Raw genomic sequence first — 21440 nt, 5'->3', positions numbered from 1 at the left:
GCCGTCTGCACGCCGATTCTGATCCCACCTTCCATCTGACAGCGTGGACGACGAGCACGGTGATGAGAATGGAGGGTTGGGGGGGGGTTAAAAACAGAGACAATGACGAGGTCACTGACAGATTTATCGAGCGCTCGTCCACCAAAGAGCTTTCTTTCCCAGGACCTCGAAGGTCAGGCAACTGTAAAGCCCTTTTTAATGTTTGTGTTTGAGTCTGTCTAAGGAGGAAATGACTGTACGAGAGGTGTTGACCCTGATGGCTTAAGCGGGAGACGCGCACGCACATGCGCGCGCACGCACACACCCTGAGCGAGCGCAGAGGGGAACGGCTGAGAGGCATATTAAGGAAGGAAGTGCAGGAGCTCTCGGAGAGGAGAGTCACTGCCATGACGACCCGGTCACTGGTCATCAGTGGCAAAGGTGCATCTCCACCGTCAAAGAAGCTGAAGTCAGACTCAGAAATCAGACTCAGAAGTCAGACTCAGAAATCAGACTCAGAAGTCAGACTCAGAAATCAGACTCAGAAGTCAGAAGTCAGACTCAGAAGTCAGAAGTCAGGCTCAGAAGTCAGGCTCAGAAGTCAGACTCGTGTCATTCGAAGGAGGAAATCTCTAAATATTACAAGTGAAAAACTTATTCCCAGCAGACATACAAGTCATGGATCCCCAAAAATTGGGACTTTTTATCCATTATTGCAGTCGTCTGCAATCCATGTTCCTGTCTGTATATTTGCCAGTGACACCAGGTGTACCACAGAAGCACCTGGCGTGTGTGTCCAAGAGCTTTAACACCTTTGTACGTTAATGATCATGTGACATCGGAGCGCACATTTTCTTTGAGAGCATACCGCTTTGGGATTGACCACCCCACTCTGTGTGTGTGTGTGTGTGTGTGTGTGTGTGTGTGTGTGTGAAGAAAGGGGCCTGAAAAAGTGCGTGCGAGTGTGCGTGCGTGCGTGTGTGTGTTGGTGCTCTGAAAAGTGTGTGGAGGTATAGGTGGTGGCGGTGGTGGTGGTGGTGGTGGGGGGGGGGGTTGTTTCTTATCTGCAGGCCACAGGCAGCTTTTGAGGCTCTTATCAGCAGCCGCCACATTGTACGAGCACATCCTCTTGTCCAGCAGGGAGCGGAAAACTCTCCGTGGTCCCTCCAGCCCCTGCTACACCTCCCCTCCACCACCACCACCACCACCACCACCATCTCTCCCACCCCTCCCACCCCGCCCGCCCGCTTCTCTCCAGCCTCTCCGGCGTTAGCCAGTGGCACGGCTCTGTGACTGGCAACCAGCTGGAGCATTGTGTCTTCTTGGTGAGAGAAGGAAGGACAGCGAGAGAGCGAGAGAGGGAGGGAGAGAGAGAGAGAGAGAGAGAGAGTGATGAAGGCAGAGAGGTGAGAGTGAAAGGCGGACAGTCACATCGCCCTCGTCCACTGTCTGACTGCATGGGACTCGGTTTGAAGGAGTGACAGAGAAGCAAGTACGCCTGCATCGTCTCTCTGCCTTCCGCTGCTTTTTTAAAAAAAATTTTTTGGTTAAATCTTTTGAATAAATATCCCAGTCGATATGAGGCTGTGAGCCCAGCGCAGCGGTGGAGAGGCGTCCTGAGTGATATCACGCAGTCTGAGCTCTAACTGGCTGCCGCATGTGTGAGGGGGGAGAGGTGGACGCAGAGCGGCGTGCGTCGCCAAAGATCCACTCAACTCCGCTGGGTTCTGAGCGACAAGCAGACGAGCCACAGCTGGATCTCTCCTACCTGTGAGTATTTCATTTTCACATATTCTTTTTTTTTTTTATGTGGCACTTTAAGTCCAACTTTACAACAAAGTCTCTGTATTATCCAATTACATCTGATATCCATACTGTACATTATCTATAGAACAATTAACATACACAATAATTGGATAAGGATAAAATCAAATGTTAGCTTCTTGTCTCTCTAAATAGTATACATTGTAGGGGATCATTATAGATTATTGCAATATGTATTATATATAATATGTACTATTATTTGAGGGTTTGCAGTTTATAGAGGGGCAGGATACACTTGTCATATATATGCATTTTGTTCAATAATCTACCAATATGTTTTACAGTGTGCGACTGTTAACCCTTCACATACTTAGACGTGTCTACAGCCAGATTCTTAAATACGAAATGTAAAAATATGTGCAAGTTTTTAGTAGGGCAGAAAACAGGGGAAATAAAATAACATTCATAAACATTTGTCGCATTTCATTGACAGAACTGTGTCTGCCTGCTCACAGGTTATTTTTGCCATAGTGATGACAGATATTTTTTTTCAGAATTGTTTTTAATATGACCATCTCCCTTTATTTATATGGGTTTCATAATTAACCGGCACATTTATGGCGCGTCAACGATTTTATAGTTAGATTTAAGAGAAAACACGTCAAGCTATGAGTCTCTTCTTTGCATTATTTTGAAAAAGAGAACTCGAGTCGTGACTGCTGGAAATAGTAAAACAGGAACAGCTGCACTTGCAAAACCCCAGAAATCACAAAGAGAGTTATTCCTTGACAGGAGTGAAACCCAGCGTGCATCCATGACAGGTGGGATGATGTTGTGCACAATTAAAACTGGCATCTTCATAAAGCAGAATTCAAATGTTCAAACTGTAGCTCAGATTCCCCTGAGTAAAAGCTCCAACAGCAAAAAGTCAACGTAATCATCTCTCTGCACTTGCGGCTCATCTTCACCTCAGAGCACTTCTGCATATCCTTCCCAGAACTGACTGTGAATACATCCCGAGTGCGTCTCATGCCTTTGTCTTTTGTTCAACAGACTCTTTGATACCCATCCAGTCTGCAGCAGTTTTGGAAGTGTTGAATACTTTAAAGGATTTTGACTCGATTCATCGCGAGCGGCCTCGAGGGAGCTGCTTCAGAAACCCCCCCAGCTGGTCGTTCACCATGACCGCAGACCTACGAGGTGTCAGACTGCAGCCACTGACCTGGAACCTGGCAGCACCTGCAGGCAGCTCGGTGGAGAGAGCCGTCCATTAAATAGACCAGCAGCACCGACATGGACACACCTCCACACTGCGAGCCTCTCTCACATCCAAGACACAGGCAGCAGAAGCATTAGAAGATCCGACCCTCGGATGATGATCAGAACTACCCACACACTGACACTTGGACAGAGGCGGAGCAGCGAAGCATGTGTGAGCTGCAGAGTGATGCAGCATTAACTCCAGAGTTTAGACCAGAACAAGTCATGGTTCAAGTCTCGCACACGTAAAGACGATATCGCAGCGAGATCACACATCTGGACATCACTGGAGGGGGAGAAGTGCCACCATGATGGAGAAGCTGGACCCCTCCACCCTCACGCCTGCCTCATCCCAGGATCAACCTCGCTCCTCCCCTTCCTCCTCTGCCTCTCCGCCGTCCTGCAGCACCGCCGAGGCAGGCAGCCCCCCCCGGGCCGAGACATCCTCGGACGGCGAGCTGCACCGGGACGACGGGGCCGAGCACGAGGAGCCGTCGCAGGACAGTGGCACCCCGACTGCGACCCCTGACCCCGTCGCTGTGGAGACGGAGGCGGCGGTAGGGTTGGGGGCGGGCGAGGGGAGTCCAAGAGCTCCGGCCGGGTCAGCGGGGGGGTCCTGGCCGGCTCTGTCCTCGCCGCCGCCACCGCTGCTACCGCCGCCGGCCAAGACCTCCCCCTGCCCGCTGGTCCCCCCGGCCTCCACCTCCGCCTCCCTCCCCCCGTGCTCCTCACCCTCCCCTCTCCCTCCGCACATCCCCGTCATCAGCCTGGGCCACAGCAAGCCCCCCCTCCCTCTCAGCAGCACCCCCCTGACTGCCCTACACCCCATCCCCAGCCTGCTGGAGCGGCGGCCGGCCCAGCTGCCCTGCAACCCCGGGGCCGCTGCCGGAACCTCCACCACCCCCTCGCCGGGACCCCTGTTCCCCCAGCAGTACCTGCCGCCCCACCCCTTCTTCACCAGGTGAGGTTTGCCTCTTTGGCGTCACCTCTCCAAGTTAGCTTTACTTTTTCTAGAGTTAAAATTCCATTGTGTCAAATTCTTAAGGAAGCCCGCCTAACAGCATGTTTCGTATTCAGGGCACCGTCCCTGCTGTTTCTTAAAAAATGGTGATGCAAGGTGGCAGCTAACTAGGAGCAAGACCCTTAACTATGGATATTCTTATAGATATGCAAACCATTCTTAGGATACCAAATGCTTTTATTGTGCTGCGACTATACACTTTTACTAATGTATTTGTGGGCATCATGTCACGCTTTAAGCAATATAAAAATCATACAACAAGACAAATTTTACACACTGGACCTTTACGTTTCAAGTCTGGATGACTGGACTTGATATATTGTCAGAAATTTAGTCTCATCCCGTTTAATGGTCGCAGCATCACAGGACAGTGAGTTGATTCTTCGAGGGTCATAAAAAGTAAAAGGTGTTGAAGGATCACATAGCTAGCACTGCATTGAGCATTTGTGTTGATACTATACTGATTTATCAGTCAAGCACTGTTAATTAACTGTTAGGATTAATTATTTGATAACTTTTGATTTTCTGCGACTCCTTTGGGTGACACTCAAAACCACTAGAATGATGTATACTGTATAGTGTGTAGAATTATGGTATTACCCTCATGCTCAACTCTTACCACCATAAGATATAATTTGCCTTTTAAAAAACTGTCTATGACCATCACATTGTTTGAAAACCAAAGGCTTGTATGACCAGGACCAGGAGGTCTGAATGGGTTAAATAAGCCTTTAAATGATCCTCCTGTGAAACAAGCCACCTAAATCACATCGTTCTCACTAAACCTCAAATGTTGGGACGTGACAGTAAAGTGCGGTGCTTAAAGGTCTCATAGTAGGTTAACAGCAGGTCGTGTGCTTCTGATACTTACACGTAGAACATGTCCGCCACAATATTTAGTTATTCAGCGTGAGTTGCAGCATTAATGTGTTTTGAGAAGTAATTACTCAAGAAACTATGTTGTGAGATTTTAATTGGGATCTAAATTTAGCCGCCAAACAGACAAAAAAAAAGAAAGAAAAAAAAAGCCCTAGAACAGAAGTTCCTTTTGGACTGGCAGAGCTGGCAACTCTGGTTCACTCTGATGGAGAAATCATTTGCGGGCGTTATCAAAGCCCTCCAACTGTTCAGTCTATTCTACGCTCCAAGAGAGGATTTTCCACAGTTTCCTTCTGTAAAGGGAAGTGTCAGCTTCTGTTCAAGCATTTCTTTAACAGCCACCACATCTATGGCTCCACCATCTGTTCTGGAGGTCTGGGGATGGGCATCTCGGCTCACTTCTCCGTGCTCTGTTTTGTAGCAGGGAGCATTGATCTATTTCACGCCACCTGAGCTACAATCCACCGGCGTTGGGACTTAATGAGACTGGGCTAACGCTGCGCATGCACACTCAATCAATGCCTCCAACACAATCAAACCTCAGCTAATTGCTTCCTGCCTCTGACAAAACATCTCTAAAAACAGAGGCGCTGAAACAACTGTTTGGCCAATCATTTTTGTAATAACAAAATAAATTTGTTCTGTGGTAGGATTTGTCAATGTACTAACATCAATGGCACAGTAATAGAAAAAAAATGTTTTTGCGCAGCTCTTACATGGGTCCATCAGGAGGAAACTATGGTGTCATCAGCAGTCGGATCAAGAGAAGGGCCTCCTCCCACTTTGAAATGGAGATCAGTGAATGTGAGTTTCTGTCTTGCCAGAATGTTTTTCATTCTAATATATAAAAAAATTAATGGTTTGGATTCAAATTAGCATTAACTGCTGTGAAAAATCAGCAGCGACAGCAGGCTAGTCAGTGTTCCAGGAGGCATACTGAAGCAGGAATTGTAACTAAACATATTGCATTGCTGGTTGGTGAATGTGCTTGTTTGTTTTTTCGCTCCTTTATACAGCATGCACATACCTCACTGGCGAGTTAATAGAAAGTAAAAGAATGGAGAGTACACCTGTTTTTGTCTATGTTACCTTTGCGTTACGTAACACAGATGTGAACATATTCAGTCAGAGTCAGTGATTGCACAGGCGATGCAAATGTGTCATGTAAAACACTTTTTCTGCATTTACACGTCACCAGACAGAGAAAAACATAACAACTATTCATGACAGCAAACAAATGTAAACAAACAAAAGCCAACGTAAATCTCGTAAAATCTCATCCTGAAAGATTTGACGAGAATTGTGACTTATGCGCTTCACGCCATTCAGTGGAAACACCTGCAAATAGCAATTGTACTTTGTCGAATGCAGCTTGTGTTGCAGTGAGCAGCTTTGAAGTGACTTAATGTGTTGTTGTACCACAGGATATTCTTGCTCTATTAACTTCCAAGAATAAACAAGATTTGTTTTGTCAAAAGTTCTAGTTTGATCTGCACAGCCCCTATAAAACAGTCCCTCAGCCTCCCCTACCTGCTCTATCAGTGGAACAGCCCACTCCCTTGTGATTTGACAGCTGCTCATTGCGGGGAAGATGGCTACTAGCTTACAGGCTGAGGGCGCGGTGACGCTTCCCCAACATTTTTTGTTGAAAACATGCATTCTCACAGTATTTGCGTCATAGAATAAAATATTGATACAGATTGCTGAACTTGCATCAAAACGTGACACCAAACCAACCAATGAAAGGCTTGTTATCTTCTGTCTCTCCTGCTGATCATGATTGCCTTTATCATAGAACGTCCTTGTGAATCTTTTTTTTTTTCCTTTGTAGGCCTTCACTCATTGTGCGTTTGTACTTTCCGACAGGCCCGCCTCAGAAAATAGCCCGCCGCGTCTTCACCAACAGCCGCGAGCGCTGGCGCCAGCAGAATGTGAACGGGGCTTTCTCCGAGCTGAGGAAACTCATCCCCACGCACCCGCCAGACAAGAAGCTCAGCAAGAATGAAATTCTGCGTCTGGCCGTCAAGTACATCAACTTCCTGGTCACTCTGCTGAACGACCAGGCCAAGGACAAGAGCAGCAGGGACTCTCACGGGGAAGACGAGGGCGCCCCCACTGGGTTGGAGGAGGAGCTCCACCCTCTCTTCCAGTGCGACACCCCTCCTCCGTCCCAGGACACCCCCCCGGTGACGGCGGCCCACCCGGCCACTGTCCGGAGAGACAGGGGCTCCACCGACTCCATCTCCGCCCTGGCAAACTCCCCCGCCTCGTCCAGCTGCTACGGCGACACGGACAGCGAGTCCAGCTTTGGGGTCAAGAGCTCTCTGGTGATGCATGAGATTCTGGGAAAGGTCAAAGGTCAGATGAGGATGGTCTCCGCCGCCAACGATGAGCGGTGACGCCGAAAGACAAAGAGCCTGAATGCAGCAACGACACAAAGCTGATGGTTTTGTTTGCATTGACTTTTGCCTGCCTCCGTGTTTCTTTCTTTTGATCTTGGTGTTGTACAATGCTGACTTTTGGGGGGAGGAAAAAAACTGAGCCGTGGCATGAACAACCCAATATTCAAACATACTTTTGTTTTTGTCTCCAAACTCCTAAGAAGTGTTGCTTTGCCAAATTTGCTACAACTTTTTTCACAACGCCGACTGATGGCTTGGATGAAATATGCAATGAACGTGATTGTAGAGAGTGATTTTATAATGTCAGGCTGTTATTTATGTCTGTGACTGAGGAGACAAAGCTTCCTCCATTAAAATGTTAATTTCCCCAAATTGAATGTCATTGATGGCAGTGCTGTTCCATTCATCTATCCATCCATCCATCCGCCCGTCCGTCCGTCCGTCCGTCCATCCATCCATCCATCCAGCCAGCCAGCCAGCCAGCCAGCCAGCCATTTTCAATACTCGCGGCTTCCTGCTCTCAGGGTTGCAGGGGTCTGCTGGAGCCTCTCCCAGCTGTAATAGGGCGAAGCCAGGGTGACACCCTGAACCAGCAAACAGTTCATCGCAGGGCCACATAGAAAACAGACAACCATTTGCTCTCACACACACACACCTATGGTCAGTTTAGAGTTTCCAATTCACCTCACATGCATGTTTTTGGACTGTGGGAGGAAGCCGGAGACCCCGGAGAGAACCCACGCAGACACAGGGAGAACATGCAAACCCCACACAGAAAGGCCTCAGGCCTGGAATTGAACCTGCAACCTTCTTGCTGGGAGGCGACAGTGCTAGCCGCTGCAGCAGTGCTCTTCTTGTTGCTAAAGAAAAGAAATGTGCATCTAATTGAACAATGCTCCACCAGCACATGGAAACAGACAGCACACAGCCTTGGTTTCATTAGAAAAGCAGATAAATGTTCTCTGTGGTTATTTTTTTTTTTGGTTGTGCTCAGTAACCCCGCCTAGGCATTGTGACACACACACGCCAGATAAAAATAAAGTGTGTTTTAGTTTACTGTTCCTTATTTAACATCCTCTTATTGCGGCTGTCGAGGCTGCACTTTGTCAGCACGATTTCTCAACACATCCAAGTGTTTCGCCATGCTTGTTAAGTTTCGGCAACAATGCGCGCCCTCAGAGGGACGTGATCACTGACAGCTCCCTTCTGTTGTGTGTGAAAGTTGGGTTGTAGTTCTTGGGAGGGTCTGAGGCCTAGCAGCAGTGTAAAACCAGTGTAGTGTTGCTGTAAATACACTTAAACAGCGTTTCTGATGGTTTCCAGCGAGTATTCTGGTGTGTGTGTGTGTGTGTGTGTGTGTGTGTGTGTGTGTGTGCGTGTGTGTGTGCATGTGTGCAGTGTTGGGAAGACTGCTTTTCATATGTAATTGGTTTCATTTCCAAGTTACTCTATTGAAAATGTTACAATAGTAGTTGTAAATATTTCACTGACTCTCTCAAAGCAACTAATATAGTACTCGCAGAGTAACTGTAGTTACTTTAGATTAAATGTGGATTTTTTTTTTTTTTTTAAATTTTGAATAAATGTTCTCAACTCTCTGGACGTGACAGTTTTGAGCTTTCAGCGACACTCAGAGAGAGACAAGTCAACTGGCAAGCAAGTCGTTGGGGGCGCTGCAATTCCAAACTTGACAGGAGAACCAATCAGAAGCTTCAGAATAGTACACGCCTTTGTGTGTGGAGGGAAACAGAAAAGCACAGCGCAGGAGAAAACCTTACAAAGCAACAAACTAAAATGATCAAACATAAAGAGCAGCTTTTTTTTTGTTGTAAAAAATGGTATTGTAACAATGAATAATTCCACAAGTAACTGTAATGTCAGACATTTTTTCCAGTAATGTAACTTAATACAATTGTCTTTCTTTTGTTACGTACGTAACAGAGTCACATGTAACCCGTTACTCCCCCAACACTGTCTGTGTGCGTGCGTGTGTGCATGTACATGTGCGTGTCTGCCCACGAGCTGCTGAGGATGTACAGCGAGAAACAGATTTACGCAACAGCAACAATTTATGGCGGTGCGGTTGAGTGCGAGGAAGGTCGGGGTGGATGTGGGACTGTGGTGAGAGGTGGTCCTGGGCTCGCTGGCGGTGGCGGCGGAAGGCCGTTGTGTGAGTCGGAGGTTTGGGCGAGCCGAGTCGCAGCTGCGTTGGGAGGGTTGCCGCTGGCGCTGCCCGCCTCCAGGAAGCAGCGACAGTTAGTGCTGTCTCATTGACGGCCAACGAGTTTCCTGGAGGAGGGGCGGCGGTGGTGTGTGTGTGTGTGTGTCAGTGGGTGTTTGGACATACGTCGGGGGGGGGCGGCAACGGCTACAAGGGAGACAGGAGAAGGGAAGAACAGAAACAGAATGTAGCCACCAGGATGCTCCGGGAACCCGTGCACCCGGTTTCAGGGCCGCACAACAGGAAGAGCTGCTTTCACAACACTGTCCTCCTCTTCTCGCCTCGGCTGCACTCACAAACCACAGGCGAGGCAGGAATCCCTTATTAAAATGGTGAATTACGAAACTGCACAGAGTAGAGTTTTGTGTAAGGTTTTCAAGCTGTGCTGTGTATATGAACATATGAACAAACGTCAAAATTACCGAATCAAATCGAAAACGTATCAATGTGTGTGTATATACTTGTATATATTCATACATATATATGTATATACATGTATAATACATAGATTTTTGTATATGTATATATATATATATATATATATGTATATGTCTGTATACATACACACATACATACTATACAATTATACTGTATACACATCATACATAAATACTGTGTGTGTCTGTGTGTGTGCTTATATAGACATATATTTATACAGAAAGAGAGCAAGAGTGTGTAAAAAGGTTTACAATAAACATACCTCAGACCATTGGTAACCATGAGGATCATTCGCCCAAAAATGAAATTTCACCTCAATGTCTACAGATGCTCTGGTTACATTGTCCAATCCACTTCTCTTTGAGGTCAAAGGTTACCGTACATTAGAATGGGGGGAAAAAAAGGTAAAAATCTGCAGGTTGCTTCAACGCCACATTATGCAAAACGTCACGGCCTCTGCTCCCTCAGTGATACACTGAAACCCGTGTTGGTGACGCTTTCACAGCCTGGGACTCAGAGATAAAGTCCACGACTGCCCCCCCCCCCCCCCCGTTGTGCCCCTTTGCTGTCACAGTCACGCCCATTCACACGCACAAGTCAGGGTCACACGAGGACCGAACAGTTTACAAGGAGAGGACTGGCTGGTCACCGCAGCAGCTCGCAGGATTTTATTTAAAGAAAATAGACGCAGAGGTCTTCGGTGATGCGTGAACAGACAGAAAGTCCAATAAAATCAAACAATCCAAATGAGAAGTTTGTAAGTTTTATTACATATATGTTACATTCATCTTGACACACAAGGTTAAACCTTGAGTCAGCTTAAAGCCCTTGAACACTGGCCCCTGGGCTGTGAGCCTCAGAAGAAGTTCCTTAATTACTGACAGCAGTATCATGGACCACGGTTGCCCCCTGCATGCGACGGTGAGCTGACTAGATGACTTCAAGAAGTCATCTAGTTAGAATAGTTTTACCTAGTTCAGGCAGTGAAATCCGCGAGGTGAATGTTGCCACTGAGGCTGCAGAATGAGTAGAAACTCATTCATTATCAGAGATTACAATCAAACTTGTATGTAGTCTTTGTAAGTTTTTTTTTTTTTTTAAATCACTGCAAAAGATAACCAGATCAAGACTAAAGCTCTGCAATTCAGTGTTAGTCTACTTATAGAAGAAAAAGAAATTCCAAAAAAAGTTGTGCAACAGCGTTCCTATGTGGATTTTACGTGCAGAACACGTATTCTAAATTCAATATTAATTAAACGTGGTAACTATTGAAAAGAGACAACTCTTTCTATGTGCATACACTGAAACATTTACTCAGTTTTTAATGCTTTCTCTGCCCGTTTCAGCAGGGCGTCCGCGCTGTCCTCTTCCCTCCTGGCCACATTGTGAGCAGCTTCCTCTGCCTTCTCCAGTGCGCTCTGTTTGCCCAGTTTCCTCCGGCCCACTTCGCTCACGGCCGACCCGGCCACGGCCCCCACGGCCCCTCCGATCGCGCCCCCCAGCAGCACTCCCAACACCAGACCGATCAGCGCTCCCGCCACCACCACCTTGGGCGCCTTCTTGGCCGCCGTCCCAATTTTCTCCCACACCGAGCTCTCCGCCACCATTTTGGCCCTGGCCTTGGCCCCCGAGCCCACCTTGCCCCACACTGGACTCTGGGCCACCTTCTTGGCCCCGCTGCCGATGCCGCTCCCCAGGCGCACCGAGTTTTGAGCCACCAGTTTGGCTCCGCTCTTGGCCCCTGAGCCCACTTTGCCCCACATGGGGCTCTGCGCCAGACTCTTGGCTCCGGCCCCGACGCTGGAGCTCACTCGCATCGAACCATCCGCCACCATCTTGGCCCCGGACCCTACTTTGCTCCACACGGGACTGGCCGCCGCCGCCTTGGCCCCGGAGCCCACCCAGGCCGAGCCGTCCACCACCACCTTGGGGACTCTGTCCCCGACCAGCTTGGACACGTGCCCGGCGCCGGCGCCCACCTTCCCCCACACGGGGCTGTCAGAGACCCTCTTCTGGAGGTTCTGGGCTCCACTGCCGACCGTCCCCCACACGGGGCTGTTTTTCACCGTCCTGGCTCTGTCGCTGACCCACACGGAGCTGTCTGACAGCATCTGGGTCCAATTCTTGGAGCCCCCGCTCACTTTCTCCAGGACGGAGCTGAGGAGGGACGGCGACGCGGAGGAGAGCGCCACCTGGGGGAGGCTCTCGATGTTCATTGTCCTGATGCTCTTCTCGGCCTCTGCCCTCGTTTTCTCCATCTCGTCCTCACTCACTTCCTCCTCGTCGGCCTCGGCTAGGGGCTGCATGTAGGGGTAGAGCACCGGCTTCTGGGAGCCGCCGGGCTGCGGGGCGTCCTGCGCCCTCTCCCCCTCTGGCTTATCGCCCTTCTTCTGCCGGGCGATCTCCAGCTGCCTCTCCCTCAGCCGCATCTCCGCCTCCTGAAAAGCGGGATTGGAGTAACACCGACCTCCAGCCTCCTCCACCAACTGCTGCACCTTGTCCAGCAGCTCCACCACGTTGGCCCTCTGCCTCGGACCCCCGTTTGCATCCGCGATGTGGAACGTGTCGCCGCACTTCTCTACGATCTTTAACAAATCGCTCCGCTGGCCGGCGATGTACGCCTCTACGCTGTCGTTCCCTGCTTTGCCCGCCTCTTTCAGTCGATCAGCGTAAGTGAAGAGGACGATGGTGTGTCTCCGGACGGCGTCAGGGCCGAATACAGACTCGAGGGCCCTCAGGGCCTGCAGCTCCGTCTTTGCAGGCTGGTCCACGGGGACGCACATGAGGAAGGCGTGAGGACCGGGACTGGACAAAGTCACGCAGGAGGAGATCTGCGCTCGAACCTCCTCGGCTGTTTTCTCGGAGTTAAACCAGTCGGGGGTATCGACCACCACCACCTGCAGGCAGGAGAGCAAAAAAGGCACGCTGTATGGATCTGCCGATGGTAGAATGTGGTAGGACGGTAGAGTCTTTTGTCGCGTTGCTTTTCACACAAAACATCTGTTGAGCAACGTACCCGTCTGCCTTCCACCGACGCTTTCTTTTTCTCGCACTCCCGAGTGATGGCCGTGAGGCTTTCTGGACACGATTCAAACTCCTCCCGCCCCAGGATGGCGTTGCCAGCTGCGCTTTTCCCTGATCCAGATCGCCCAAGAAGCACCAGGCGCAGCTCCGGGGAGGGCGAGGCAGATGAGCAGTGCGAGGAGGAAGAGGGTGAAGAAGGAGGAGGTGAGGAGGAAAAGACAGGGGCTCCAGGAGCTGAGGCAGAGGACGTCTCCTGAGGTCTGTCTTCCGAGCTGTTGATTCTGTGATGCACTGAAAATAAGTGGAAAATTGAAGGGGAAAATTATTTTGTAATTCAAAGAAAAGTGAAGACTATATTTGGTGACACAATGAGTCAGTTTGTGACTTACAAGTGGAGGTCTGCCGCTCACAGGATTTTACTTCGGGGATCTGTGAGAGCTCAGCTCCCTCTACAGTCGCAAAAGAGCAAAACACGGCCACAGTTGATTTTCTCTGTTCAAATCCTAACCCAGAACAAACGGATGTGCAAAAGCGTATAGAGCTTCGTGCGACTAGCATTTACCTTCGTTTTGTCTGCTGCTGGCTGCACTCAGTACCTTTTTCTCGTAATACTCCTCTGAATATGAACGTTTCTCTGCTGATGGAACCGAGTAAAGACTGTTAGACACTTGGCTCACATCCGTCATCGTCTCCATCCTTCCCTCTCTCCTGCTGAGAGGTGAGGAGGCGATGCGTTCCTCTCCCCTGTTAACACCTGTCTTCGGTTTCGTGTCTGTGCCGGTTGCAGAAGAGACGTTTTCCCTCTGCCGTGTCTTGTAGTACTCCATGAGTTCTTGTTTTTTCTCTTTCACCCTTCTTTCCATCTCTCTCTCCTGGGCTGTTTTCCTGTGGAACACCCCATTCTGTTTCACCATGTTGTCCACCTGTAAGTGTACACAAAGGAAACATACTGAACCAATCAGGGTTTGAGAGTAATCTATTCTACTACAAGGGGTGTGTCAGTTTTACACATCACATCAAAGTTATATATCTGGATTATCATCCTTTGCCGAGTCCTCACCTTGTCCAGCAGCTGTCGAACCTGCTCCCTGTCCTGCCACTGGCGATTATTGATGGCATGGTATCTTCCCCCACAATCCTCAATGATCTGCCTCAGGCCCGCCTGCTCCTTCTGCACATAATCCTGTGCAGAGTTAATCAGATGTTAACACTGAGTTGATCTGACAATTCAAAATCTGGCAGGTTGGAGGAATGTTGGAGGAAGAAGGAGAGAGAGAGTGTGTGTGTGTGTGTGTGTGTGTGTGTGTGTGTGTGTGTGTGTGTGTGTCAAATGGAAGTAAAACTCAGTCAAGACAGACAGAAATTGTCCCTTTTTTTAAGAAATACTTGTTAATTCTTACATTTCTCCCCAATGGACATAAATATCCCAGCATGTTAAACTTGGTTAGAATTTTTTTCTCTGTCTTTACATTATGGATATTGGGTTGCTGACCCTATAACAATGACAATGCTGGAAACTGGACTAGTGTTGCCATGGAGGACTTCAGCACACACTCTTAGAAAGCAATAAAACTCTGTGTTTTAATCTGCAGATTCAAAAAGCCCAAAAAACCCAAAGATTGCAACTTGATGAAATATATTATGGGTTTGAATGATTTTTTTCTTAGTACTTAGCGGGTTCACACTTGTTAAACACATAATTACTGTTCTCAAGTTACTTTTGAATGAGACGGAACAACAAGCAATTGTCTTTTTGTTTTTATTCAGCTGTCATTGCATAGATTACAATCTGTCCTGTCCTTCCTGGAAATTGCGACCGTGGCTCAGAAGGTAGAGTGGGTTGTCCAATGACTGAAAGGTTGGCGGTTCAAATCCCTCTCCATCCTAGTCCCTCGTTGTGTCTTTGGGCAAGACACTTAAGCCTATATTGCTTCCAATGGGAGGCTGCTGCCTTGCATAGCAGCGACCACCCATTGGTGTATGAATGTGTGGGTGAATGAGAGGCCTTTGTAAAGGACCGTGAAGGTGCTGGAAAAGCACTATATAAGTGCAGACCATTTACCATTTTAATGTCTGGTATTAAATTTCCGTGGTGAAGCAAGCGCATTAAATCAATATTTTGTTAAAATATAATGAATGAAGTGCTGAGGTTCTTTGAAACACTAATGAATCTGTGTTTTATATAAAAACTAATTAGAACCACGTCGAGGGACAACAGCGTAGGTATGGAGGACACGGTGACAGTGACAGCATAGTGAGCACAGCTTAAATACCTGCACTGAGATTCTCATCAGGTAGTCGGCACAGGTCAGCAGGACCAGGGTGTGATCCAACACCTCGTCCCCAAACATCTCTTTCAGCGCTGCCGGAATCCGACCCTCCATCTGGGAACATCAGGGACAACAGTTGAGGGAACCTTCCATTTCAATAATATTAACTTGAATGTAAATTGTAACATCTCCATCATCCAAAAGCAAAGAAAGAATTCCTGCACCCTTCATCAGGTATTGCAGCGGTATTGCTGTGCAATGGGAAGTGTCTAGTGCCACCTACCTCTGTGAACTGGTTAACCGGGATCAGCAGCAGAACAGCGTGTAGACCGGGCTCCACCAGCGTCATGGCCCGCTCCGTCTCCTCCTTCACACTGTCCTCCATCTTTCCACCGAACCAGAACCACCTCGGTGCCTCCACCAGGGTCACGTTCTTGCCCTCGGAGACCCCCTGGCGCAGCTGGCAGCTCCTGGTGCCACCGGGGGGAAGGGGAGACTGCTCGCCCAGAATGCTGTCACCCGTCGACGTCTTTCCACAGCCAATGTTTCCCACTAGGACCAGTCTGACGTCGGCAGGCAAGGAGCCACCGAAACTGCCTCTCTGCAGGTTGCTCATGGCTGGACAGCGATTGACAGGTGAAGATACAATGCATCAATTTAGTTTTAAAGGTTAAGTGTGTAATATTTAGAGATTTTTAAGAACAAACAGCAACATCAAGTGGTAACATTTCAGATTGCAGCTCTTTCACTCTCCCTCCCCCTCTGGAGTTTGCCAGAGAGCTACAGTGGCCTTCACACACAAACCCGTATACCTCGTCCACCTTCTTCTTTGGTTTATTTGAAGATGCGAACGTTCACCCTCATTACAGTCGGGCTTGATTGTCTCATATATATATATGTATATGTATATATATATACATATATATACATATGTATAAGATCCATTCTAAGGGTATGAAAAACCAAATAACTTTAATTGTACTGCGATTAGCAACTTTGATGAATGGATTTATGGCCACTATATTAAGCGTCTACCAATATGAAAATTATAAATCAAGCCAAATCTTACACACCGGACATTTAAATTGATTCATTTGAGAACAAAATGTTTCCAGAATGTTCATGGACATCAGTTATTAAATTCTAAAAATAACCATGCATGCCATCTTAAATCAGCAATGTTAGATTCAAACAGATGAGATATGACGTTCTGCTACATGCCAGTGTCTGTTCGGTAAACAGTTTTTCCTCATTACCTTTAATTCCTAGTTTAGCATTTTTATCGGCCTTCTCGGTCGGTGTACAACAAGAGTCGACTCGAACTCATAAAACTTCTGGCAGCTTGCTCTTGAATGAACTTTTCATTCTTGCTTCCTATTTAGACAACATCTCTTTTATTCCCCGTGTTCCGTGAATGACACAACTGACTAGTCTCGTCCAACTACATTCTCGACTGGACTGACCTTTTTTTTTTCTTTTTTCAGTCACAAATATTCTATACTCAACAGATGCTTGGAATACACGCAGAAGTGTTGAAGCAACCGGACAAAAATTGAGCATTGTCAAGACTGCACATTTAAGCAATAAAGTGAAACTAGCACTTTGTGCACACACGCTACTCAATGGAAATCAGTGGTTTAAGAGGAAACAAACAGCTCTGGGTAGTTTCCAGTTGTGTTGAATTAAAGCTCACTGATGTTTCAAATGTGAAACGGAAAATCTCAACGTGATTTTAAAATAAACCAAAACTTGCTTTTAAACTTTTTATACCTTGTTCAAGACCAACATTTTTTGTGCTTTTAACCTATGATGTATATCTATATTCATAAATATTTCTCTCTCAATATACATTACGATTTACATTGGTAGAGATGTACTTACTCAGCTCTTTTAGGGCTAGGTCGTCCTCCGATGTCCTCTGTGTGTGAGCGGCTGTCTCGCTGACATGAAATTCAGACGATCAACCAGACACCTTCAGGAAGTGCAGCCAGTCAAAGCTTCTTCTTACCCATGAGAAGTCAGTCCTCACCACTCCCAATTTTAAACACATGCATGCATGAACACATTTGTGAATACACTTTCTTGTGCTTAACAGGTTTGTTTTTTTTGTTTGCGGGCAGCTAAGCATTCCAAGAAGGGGTGGAGGAGGTGTATCCCAGGGCGCAGGTGAATCATTCCACCTCAGTGCATGCAACACACCCAAAGGTGTCAAAACTCATGGATAAACATAAGGCTGTGGTATTAGTTCGCTTCACACGGCTGTCAGCATTATGAGACTGTGCAGTAGTTATGGCCACATTGCAATATTTTCTTGATGATCTGCTTATGGTTAACAGGAGCTTGCAAGTTAGAATACATTTGATTTGAGCACTGATAATTGAATTGATTTACTTTGTGTCCACTGAAGTTCTTGTACAAGGGTAAGATTTAGATTTATAATTAGTTAGCCAAAAAAGGTGAATGTGAGTGTGTGTGTGTGTGTGTGTGTGTGTGTGTGTGTGTGTGTTTGTACAGTATGTATATATGTATACACATTACAAAAACAATAAAGTTACATTGCACACATCTTATATAATAAAAGGAAGCCGAGACTTAATATTGCGTAAAATACCTCAGATAGTATTTAATAAACAAAAGGAAGTCATTTAGAAAAACCAATCAGATCTACACAAATCTCTCAATTAAACAAAACATTTTAAATATGCTTCCATAGTTCTGTGAGAAAGAAAATCTGTTTTTTCCCTAAGCATTTTCTTAATTTGAGAACAAAAAAAATATATAATACTAAAATAAAATAAATAAATAAATATTTCTTAAGGGTGTCTTTAAATGACACTATCTGAAGTATTGTTCACCAGTTACATCCCAGGCATCACATAGGCAATGTTTTCCAAAGTAGAAGCCTTTAAAATGAATAATTAATAAAAACAGTTTATTCAGGTCAGTTTGTAGATTTTGATATAGACATATAGCGTATAGCACAGTGCTGTGCTTCTCACCAATTTGTGTTGTGTACAGCTCCTCAGCTCTGGGATCTCTGCAGTGAGGCACATGAGAGGAGCCAGGGCACAGAGTAGAGAGTCCAGCAGGAGAGAACAACTGCTCGACATGTTGACCAGTTTCTGCACGGCAGAAAAGAACAAGTTTAGCTTCCATGCACTAAATAAATAATATAAATGTAACAGTCCATAATGTCAACACCTTCTTAAGGGGGAAAGTCGTACTGCTTTGCTATTTGCCTTTAGCCTATAATAACAACAGAACAACAGCAATGCAACAGAACATGCAAAGTCTTATTTTTGCATTTAACTCACATCAGTTGTCCTCAGATGCAGTCCAATGAGGCACAAGGACTCGCCCAACAGGTGTAGATGAGCTGCTGCACAGACGGGATCCCTCTCCGAGCAGCTGGAACTGCCCACTGTGGACCTAAAAGAGTCCCAGGTTGATGTGATGGGCACGCGAGCAGAGCCATCAAGGCTACAGGTGTCAGCCAGAGGATTTAATGCAAACCTTAGAGTGCTTTCGGACCCATGTCCAGGGGCAGGCGTTACAGCACAGGGACAGCGGGTTAGGGAAGCAGATGCAGTGGTGGCAGGTGCAGCACCTGGACAAGCTGCCAGCTGGTGTTGGTCATCTGGATACACCCAGCAGTCCAGCAGGCAGCTCTGGCTTTGCAGGGAGAGAGATGTGGCAAGCTGCAGAAATCACTGCTGCCCTCTGCTGGGCAGCATATGCATCATGCATTCAAAAGAAAGACGTACCATTTTAAATGTTCTTAATAGCAACAAAGTTTGTTATTTCCTCAACACATTTTATCTTAAACCTCAATTTCTAACCTCTTCTCTGTTTCTGATTCCCATGTGATATGGCTTTTCACAGGCTTGCGAAGCAGGAATAAAGCCAGGCGGCGCTGGGCAAGCAGGGTTAGGCTCAGTCTCATTTATACCTGAGAGATATTCAGATGAACATCATTCATCACATATGGAATTCAGCAAGGGAAAGCACAGCTGCATTAACATCACCTTACAATAGTGCTGCCTTTCTTTAAAACCTTCAGGTTCCTAGGAAAAGACAATAAAGTGACAGAAAACATAGAAGTCACAATAGAAACAAATAAGAATTCAAGGTGTTAAGTGGTGTTTCTACAAAAAAAAAATCTTTAAAAAAATATAACTACCAGTGCAGACAACCTTGTTAAGACTCTTGGCATGGTATTCCTCAGAATACACATTAGGATCTCCCTGCTGATCCTCATCCCTCATGAAGTAATGATAGGACCAGCGCTCAGCACTCACCAGGCCTGCTTCACCATCCATGGACAAAACTGATGGGAGGGACAGTAACAAAATAAAATTTCTGTTTACAGATGAAAGAGCAGGGGGAAAAAAACATTACAGCAACATTAACTGCCAGTCAGAATAGCCATAATGTCAAGTTAATAAGCCCAGTCACACACTTTTACTACCACAGCTTTAAGGTATTGAACTAAATTCATTTTTAATATATATATATTTTTTTTTACAAGCACATTGATTTTTATGTACTGAATTCAACTGAATGAGGTTTATGAATGGGGGTTCTTCTGAGCCCAGATAGAGCTAAGTTATGTTGTAAAACAAACACCACTTAGCCACCAATTCATGGACAATGATGCGCTACAATGTTCCAGTGAAAACCACTGACTCCTGTTGTGTGCTGTGTGTGAATAATCTTTGATCCATGGAACGACTCAAACCTTGTGTGCTTGAGACCTTGAGCCTTTTTTTTTTTTATCACGTTCCCCTAGCATGTTTCTGATCACCTGCGGTGCAGAAGCCTATGTGTTCCTGTTGGTGGACTGTCAGCCGTTTTGAATCGTTTTTATTGGCATCAAGATGAAAGCTAGAACCCTTGGGGTGGGGGAACAGGATCCACTGTTTTTATTTCTAGCAGTTTCAATTGTGTGGCTGATAGTAGTAAAAGGTTGTTTCAATAACCTAAATCAACATGCAGTGACCAATACTGACACTACTTCATGCAAATTGCATTTGCAATTTATTTTCAATCTGCACCGCTTTAAATACTTCGTCACTTAACTAGTTTACTTACTTAGTTTGACATCTTCAGGTGACGTTTTCCTTCAGTCTCTACTTTTACACTTTTTCACAGCTACTCACCACCAAGCCTCTTCCGTAACAGTTTAACTCGACTGCCGCTATTATTTACTAGCAATGTTTGTTGTTTGCGGCAGTGAGCAACTTTCTCGGAAGTTCAAGGTCACAACACGACAAATACCGCGTTCGGTAGGTCTTGTTTAAAGACCTTGAAAACTGTTCAAACGTGATTAAAAACGAGCGCCTATTAAACAACGCTGGGCTGTCTCCAAGTTCAACAAATAGACGAACAACTTCCAGTCCAACCTCGTAATCACACCGGGGGTCTGACGGCCGAGCCCCGGCTGGCTGGCTGTTGTCTCTGGCGCTGATTCTGTCGGTCACATGGTGTCGCAAAAAAAACCAAAAAAAAAAAAACCTGCTTCGTCACCTTTAGGTGCACGATCCGCGTGTCTCCCTCTCGTGTTCTTTTCCGGGCACTGTGTCGATTTTCTTTTTTCTTTTTTCTTTTTTCTCTTTTCTGCTGAGTCATGGTAACCTCATTGAGTTTTAACGGATTTAATGTTTAACCCGTTGCATCAGCTCGTTGAGACTTGACTTTTTCACACCAGATGAGCCCATTTGTTCACAACATGTAAAGGAATGTGAATGTTTTTCCTACAATAGTGCAGCAGCAATTCAATAACAATGTTATGTTATTTATTTATTTGTTTGTTTTCAAATCAATAATCCACCATACATTTTGCTCCTTCAGTAAAAGCGTAATTCTTGGGATTTTCTTATTTTTCAGCTTCCGCACCATCAACAGAATCACATTATGCCGTCCGATATCTTACAAAGCTAACTATGCGAAATGTGTCACGTCCACTGTCACATAATTCCAGCCCGTGAATTGCAGAGGTCACCTCATCTCAAGAGGTCACAGATCGATATGTCTGACAGAACTGCAGCTGCCTGGGTCTTCAGTGTCATCTGTAACTTTCTCCGTGGACGTTGGACTCATCAGCTGGTTGACCGAGTTTATGTTTCTGATTAGTCTCGAACTGCTGATGTGCGCACTGATAAATTCTATTGCAGCCGTTCTCT

General features: G+C 46.4%; 2 protein-coding genes across 19 annotated transcripts; one reads left to right on the top strand and one right to left on the bottom strand.

The window, feature by feature from the left end:
• Positions 1-1208: 1208 nt before the first annotated feature.
• On the top strand, positions 1209-8371 carry lyl1 (LYL1 basic helix-loop-helix family member). The gene is made up of 4 exons (XM_076043888.1): positions 1209-1749; positions 2797-3964; positions 5613-5707; positions 6770-8371. Exons 2-4 carry the CDS (start codon positions 3312-3314, stop codon positions 7300-7302), a joined length of 1281 nt encoding a protein of 426 aa, XP_075900003.1. The 5' UTR covers positions 1209-1749; positions 2797-3311; the 3' UTR covers positions 7303-8371.
• A 2342-nt stretch (positions 8372-10713) lies between these two features.
• LOC142899771 (uncharacterized) lies at positions 10714-21440 on the bottom strand. 18 transcript variants are annotated; one of them, XM_076043649.1, is made up of 16 exons: positions 19997-20296; positions 19452-19585; positions 19284-19322; positions 19098-19207; positions 18772-18978; positions 18573-18687; positions 17140-18380; positions 15542-15876; positions 15262-15372; positions 14049-14171; positions 13551-13911; positions 13378-13437; positions 12981-13279; positions 11971-12861; positions 11843-11922; positions 10714-11794 (listed from the first exon to the last, which is right to left on the bottom strand). In XM_076043649.1, exons 8-16 carry the CDS (start codon positions 15872-15874, stop codon positions 11275-11277), a joined length of 2778 nt encoding a protein of 925 aa, XP_075899764.1. In that variant the 5' UTR covers positions 15875-15876; positions 17140-18380; positions 18573-18687; positions 18772-18978; positions 19098-19207; positions 19284-19322; positions 19452-19585; positions 19997-20296; the 3' UTR covers positions 10714-11274. The 18 variants fall into 18 exon arrangements, with proteins under 18 accessions (XP_075899764.1, XP_075899780.1, XP_075899692.1 ...); XM_076043665.1 differs by having other exon boundaries at positions 18772-18926; XM_076043577.1 differs by having other exon boundaries at positions 19289-19322.

Source organism: Nelusetta ayraudi, unplaced genomic scaffold, assembly GCF_046127955.1.
Source record: "Nelusetta ayraudi isolate G7.1 ecotype Tasmania unplaced genomic scaffold, CSIRO-AGI_Nayr_v1 ptg000004l, whole genome shotgun sequence".
NCBI classification, from domain to species: Eukaryota; Metazoa; Chordata; class Actinopteri; order Tetraodontiformes; family Monacanthidae; genus Nelusetta; species Nelusetta ayraudi.
Note: the sequence above shows the minus strand (reverse complement) of the source record. Positions and strands in the feature narration are given on the sequence as shown.

What these genes read in the sequence shown, in the direction of transcription:
- lyl1 (XM_076043888.1), top strand. Translation starts at nt 3,312, where the DNA reads ATGATGGAGAAGCTGGACCCCTCCACCCTCACGCCTGCCTCATCCCAG. An exon ending in CCCCACCCCTTCTTCACCAG is followed by an intron (nt 3,965 to 5,612) that starts GTGAGGTTTGCC and finishes GTTTTTGCGCAG; the next exon opens with CTCTTACATGGGTCCATCAG. An exon ending in TGAAATGGAGATCAGTGAAT is followed by an intron (nt 5,708 to 6,769) that starts GTGAGTTTCTGT and finishes ACTTTCCGACAG; the next exon opens with GCCCGCCTCAGAAAATAGCC.
- LOC142899771 (XM_076043559.1), bottom strand. Translation starts at nt 15,874, where the DNA reads ATGAGCAACCTGCAGAGAGGCAGTTTCGGTGGCTCCTTGCCTGCCGAC. An exon ending in CGGTTAACCAGTTCACAGAG is followed by an intron (nt 15,373 to 15,541) that starts GTAGGTGGCACT and finishes TGATGTTCCCAG; the next exon opens with ATGGAGGGTCGGATTCCGGC. An exon ending in TGATGAGAATCTCAGTGCAG is followed by an intron (nt 14,172 to 15,261) that starts GTATTTAAGCTG and finishes AACTCTGCACAG; the next exon opens with GATTATGTGCAGAAGGAGCA.